This window comes from Myotis brandtii, unplaced genomic scaffold, assembly GCF_000412655.1.
Source record: "Myotis brandtii unplaced genomic scaffold, ASM41265v1 scaffold182, whole genome shotgun sequence".
NCBI classification, from domain to species: Eukaryota; Metazoa; Chordata; class Mammalia; order Chiroptera; family Vespertilionidae; genus Myotis; species Myotis brandtii.
Window position 1 is genome coordinate 2,683,098 of NW_005356751.1, and position 6,048 is coordinate 2,689,145.

Sequence of the window (6,048 nt, forward strand, 5' to 3'; positions counted from 1 at the left end):
GCAGCTTGTGACGCTGGCGTGTCCTGGACCTGCTGGCACTGAGGAAGGCAGCACGGGCTCTATTCACAGAGCTCTTCAGAGGCTGCAGTATGAACAGAGCCTGGGTCACCGTTGATCCAGCTGGTCACCCAAAGCTTTTTTACCTCAACAGGACTGTCTCCAGTGCTTTTTCCAACAAGACACACTGACCTGGAACAACCAGATTCACTGCTCCTTTTGTGAAACTAAGCAAGAAGCAGCTGTGAGGGCCAGCATTTCCAAAGCACCGAAAATAATGATCTTTCACTTGAAAAGGTATGGATTTTGACATTTTGTGAGCATATTTTTAAAGATATATTTTTATTAATTTCAGAGAGGATGGGAGAGGGCGAAGGGAGAAACATCAATGACGAGGGAGAATCATTGATTGGCTGCCTCCTGTACGCCCCCTACTGGGGATCGAGCCCGAAACCCGGACCATGTGCCTGGGACCCTTCAGTCTGCAGGCCGACGCTCTATCCATTGAGCCAAACCAGCTAGAGCGAGCATATTTCTTGAATAACTTTATCAAGATAGAATTCAATACCATGCAATACACCCACTTAAAATGTACAATTCAATGGTATCCAATATATTACACTGATTTTTTAAATTTTGTGGTAAAATACTAGTATATGTAACATAAAATTTGCCATTTTAGGCCATTTTAAGTGTATACTTCGTTGGCATTAATTACATCTATGTTGTGCAACAATCACCACTATTTCCAAAACGTTTTCATCACTCCAAGCAGAAACTCTGCACTCATTAAGCAATAACTCCCCATTCCTCATCCCATAGCCCCAGGTAACCTCTCATCTACTTTCTGTGTTTATAATTCTGCCTATTTTAGGTGCTTCATGTAAGTGGAATCGTAAAACATTCATCCTTTCTGCTGGCCTATTTCACTTAGCATCATGTTTTCCAGGTTCGTCCATGTGTACCAGAAGTTCGTTCCTTTTTATGGCTGAGTAATATTCCACTGTATGTATGCCAGATTTTGTTTATCTGTTCATCTGTAGATGGACATTTGGCATTCACTTTGAGTGCTTTTAAAAAATAAATTCCCTGACCCCACCATTACAAATTCTGATTCCACAGGTCTGAGGCAGAGTCTAAGCATTCCTATTTTAATTTTTATTTCCCCCCACCAAACTTTATTTTAAAACTTTCGAATCTACAAAGAAGTTGAAACTATGTCATGAATACCCATCTGCCCTAAAATGTTCATTAGTTGGTGACACTTGGCCACATTTCCTTTCTCTTTTCTGTCTTTCTCTCCTCTTTCCCTCCTTCCCCCCCTCCATTTTCTTAGCTGAACCATCTGAAGTAAGACGCAACACCATGGCATTTCATGCTTAGATACTCCACCACGTGTCACCTGAGAATAAGGACATTCTCCTGCATAATCGCCATTATCACGCCTAAGAAATGTGACAATAATTTTATATCACCTACGATACAGTCCATCCTAATTTCTCCCATCCCCAAAATGTCTTTTATTACTTTTTTGAAATCTAGAATCCAATCAAGGGTCCTACATTGCATTTGGCTGTCTCTTTCAATCTAGAACAGTCTTTTCCCCTTTTTATATATCTAAACTTTTTTTTTCTTATATTGAGCCTTTGAGGAACCCATTGTTTAGACCAGTGATGGCGAACCTATGACACGCGTGTCAGAGGTGACACAGGAACTCATTTTTTTGGTTGATTTTTCTTTGTTAAATGGCATTTAAATATATAAAATAAATATCAAAAATATAAATCTTTGTTTTACTATGGTTGCAAATATCAAAAAATTTCTATATGTGACACGGCACCAGAGTTAAGTTAGGGTTTTTCAAAATGCTGACATGCCGAGCTCAAAAGGTTCGCTATCACTGGTTTAGACTGTGTCTTCCTCTGGATTTAGTTAACTGTTTCCTCATGGTTAGATTCAGGCTAAATTTTTTAAAAATTTATTTTTATTGATTTCAGAGAGAAAGGGAGAGGGAGACAGAGATAGAAACATCAATGATGAGAGAGAATCATTGATCAGCTGCCTCCTGCAGCCACACTGGGGATTGAGCCCGAAACCCAGGCATGTGCCCTGACTGGAAATTGAACCACCTTTCAGTGTACAGGACAATGCTCCAACCAACTGAGCCACCCAGCCAGGCCAGGCTAAATTTTTATTTTATTGTATTTTATTTTTAGCAAGAATTTGACATAGATGATGTTGTGTGCTGATCACTTTGCATCAGGAGGCACACCATAAAAGTTTCTCTCACTATTAGTACTGTTAGGTTTGATCCCTTAGGTAAGGTGGTGACTGCAAGTTCTCACCATTTAAAGCTGTAGTTTCCCCTATCCGGCTTGGCTCAGTGGATAGAGCGTCAGCCTGCGGACCGATGGGTCCCGGGTTCGATTCCGGCCAAGGGCACATGCCTGGGTTGTGGGCTTGATCCCCAGTGAGGGGTGTGCAGGAGGCAGCCGATCAATGATTCTCTCTCATCATTGCTGTTTCTATCTCTCTCTCCTTCTCCCTTCCTCTCTGAAATCAATAAAGAAATATATTTAAAAAAAATAAAGCTGTAGTTTCCCCTCTGTAATTGGTATCACTCTGGACCTATGGAAACTTAAGCCTTATGTGTTTCATATCCATTACTATCATCATTCTTCTTGATGTTCAAGTTGTTTAAAATTGGCCAGTGAGATCCCTTCAAGCTTTTGTTGCCTCATTAGTTAGCTCATTTAGTTTTAATAAAATATAATTACAGGCACAAAATTCATCCTTGTTAGATGCACAGTTCTATGAATTTTTAAAAATGCACAGTCATGTGACCATCAGCCAACATATAGACTATCTCTATCACCCCAAAAAGCTTTCTCATGCTCCTTAATAATCAGTCCCTTCTCTACTCTCAGCCCCTGGAAATTTCTGATCTGATTTCTGTCCTTATAGTTTTGCTTTTTCCAGAATGCCCTATGTTATACTATATGCAGCCTTTTGAGTTTGGCTTCTTTTACTTAGCACAATGTTTCTGAGATGAATTCGTGGTGTGTTGTAGTGTAGTGTAGTGTAGTATTTTTATTGCTGTGTAGTAGTCACTTTTATGAAGGTACCACATTCACCAGTTGATGAACATTTGGGTTGTGTCCGGTTTGAGGCAGATGCGGATACAGCTGCTATAAACATTAGCATATGGATTTTCATGTGGATATAAGTTTTCATTTCTTTTCAGATGCTACCTAGGCATAGGATTGCTGGGTCATATGGTCCCTTTGTTTTTGCAAACAAGGCTGCTTGCTTTCAGGCATAAGCCTACCTCAGGCTCATCCAGGAATTGCCCTGCCCCAGACCTAAATCAGCCATTTTTCCAAAATGAACCTAACGTATTTTTTAAGGAGCTCCGGGGTGATTCTGCGATGGACTCAGCTTTGGGAACTGCTGATCCATATAGCAAATAGAGAATGTGGCAGGCGTTTCACAAAATTTTATCCTATTAAAGAGATGTTAAAGCCTAAGAGCTGGCAAGCTGGACACCGCCAAGACCACATGTGCTGATATCCAGAAGAGGGAAACTGAGGCAGCTTGGTTAGAGTGAACGCACCAGCCGCTCCGCAGTGAAGTCTCCAGGTGCTGCCAGTGTGGTTCCTTCTCCCCGGTGCCCCCTGGATTGACCCCACACTGTCTCAGGTCCTGACCCGAGCTCTTGGCCCCCTCCAGTCTCAGTGCTGACAAGGCCTGTGGATGTAGAGCTCCTAAATAAATGTAGATATGAAAAACTTCTGTGAACACACCTGCACCAAATAATCTGTTTAAGAAATTACTTTGAACTGTACTTAGAATTGGTCAAGGTATGGGGACTTCATTCCTGAGTGCTGCACAAACTCACTTTTCATTCCACACATTTATTGTCGCTCCAGGTTTGACATTCTGGGTACAATGAAAAGGAAACTGAGAACCGATATTCATTACCCACTCACTAACTTGGACCTTACTCCTTACATTTGTCCAGTTTTCCGGAAACATCCTAAATATAACCTCTGTGCAGTGGTGGTGAGTAAAATACAACTATTTAAAAAACACAAATTTGAAGAAAACTGTAGAATTATCTGCTTAAATGCCTGCGCCTTCTATCTTTCCCTGACTTCTCCTAAATGTTGCTTTTTAAAACAAAGTATAGAGCCTGGAAACTCCCTGCTTTGACCCTGAGCAGTAGAGCAGTGAAAGAATAAAATGCCCTGGTCGCTGCCTCCTCACTTCCCCCAACTCAGTGGCTGTTTCAGATCTAGGGATGTTTGCAGATTGTGCTCTGGGGACAGTAGAAGTTGGTTTCACAGGCCGATCAGAGGGTTGGGGCGCCGCCACTGTCACACTTATAACTTTATGTTGAGTAACTGTGAGCCACTCGACGGCCAAAGCCCCCAAACACTAGGTACATAATAGTCGCAGACTCATTGCCTGTATACATCCAGTCCTAGGTATACAACCCCCAGACGCGCCTTTGGGCTCTGTGTCAACTCTCATCACTGAGGATTCCCAGAAGGAAAGAAAGCATGGGGTACATTCAGACCAAATCATCTGCTATATAGATAGTAGTTAATAATAGCAATAGCCATCATGTATTGAGCCTGGCATTATGTTAAGTACTTAACACGTATTTTCCCATTTAATTATTTAAACAATTCTATGGAGTACATACAATTATTTTTAAAGCCTGTGTTATAGATGGGTACCATGTGGTTTAGTCATTAGCCATGGCAATATATTAAGGGATGTGCAGTGGTAAGTAAAGAGAAGGAATGTTTATCTACCTACCTACCATCTGTCTGTCAAGAATTATTTGGATTTATATATCATACTAGAGGCCCGGTGCACGACATTCGTGCACTGGGTGGGTGTGGGGGTCCCTCAGCCTGACCTGCACCCTCTCCAATCTGGGAGCCCTCAGAGGAGCCCTCTCCAATCTGGGAGTTTCTGTCTGTTGCTCCAGGCCTTTTCTCTAGTGTCTAGGACAGTGATGGCAAACCTTTTGAGCTCGGTGTGTCAGCGTTTTGAAAAACCCTAACTTAACTACTCTGCCGTGTCACACATAGAAATTTTTTGATATTTGCAACCATAGTAAAACAAAGATTTATATTTTTGATATTTATTTTATGTATTTAAATGCCATTTAACAAAGAAAAGTCAACCAAAAAAATGAGTTCACGTGTCACCTCTGACACGAGTGTCAAAGGTTCGCCATCACTGGTCTAAGAGATCCATCTGCCACCAGAACTATGATTCCCAGCATTCCTGGTGCTCCCAGTGCTCTGGGCTTCTGCTTCCAGTCCTGGGGCTGCCACCAAAACTACTATTCCTAGAATTCCTGGTGCTTCCCACGATCTTGGTTTTCCCTTCCTGCTCTGTCTCCATCCCATGGCCTCCCACTCTGCAAAGTCCTCCCAGCCGCCAGCTCTCCCTCTCTGCTCTCTGTCTGGCAGCTTGGGGAGCCAATTTCTCCAAGCGGCTCCAGTCTCCGCCAGATCTCCCGCTCTGCTCTCTGCCTGGCACCTGTGTATGCAAATTAACCCTCCATCTTTATCGGGTTAATTTGCATGCTCACTCCTGATTGGCTGGTGAGCGTAGCGGAGGAACAGTCAATTTACATGTTTCTCTTTTATTATATAGGATATTAAGAGTGAGTGTGTGGGCCACAGCCGGGTAGATCAGTTGGTTATAGCATTGTCCTGATACACCAAGGTTGCAGGTTTGATCCCTGGTAAGGGTACATACAGGAGTCAACCAATGAATGCATAAATAAGTGGAATAACAAATTGATGTTTCTCTTTTTCTCTCAAATCAATAAATTTAAAAAAATGGGTGTGTATATACACATACATATACACTGAGTGGCCAGATTATTATGACCACCCCATCAGTACTTCATTGGGCCACCTTTTGCCTTCAATACTGCGCGATTCTTCTTGGCATTGACTCCACGAGATGTTGAAAGGTGATGCAAGGAATCTGACACCATGCCTGATGAATAGCACTGTCCAGTTC

The 6,048-nt window shown here is 42.2% G+C and overlaps 1 protein-coding gene across 1 annotated transcript in view; it reads left to right on the forward strand.

Annotated features, from left to right (window-relative positions):
* The window catches only part of USP50 (ubiquitin specific peptidase 50), a 34,443-nt gene that overhangs the window by 10,373 nt on the left and 18,022 nt on the right, over positions 1-6,048 (forward strand). The window contains exons 5-6 of the mRNA XM_005863945.2: positions 152-294; positions 3,927-4,059. Coding sequence (XP_005864007.1) covers positions 152-294; positions 3,927-4,059 — 276 coding nt within the window. The remainder of the gene's footprint in view (positions 1-151; positions 295-3,926; positions 4,060-6,048) is intronic.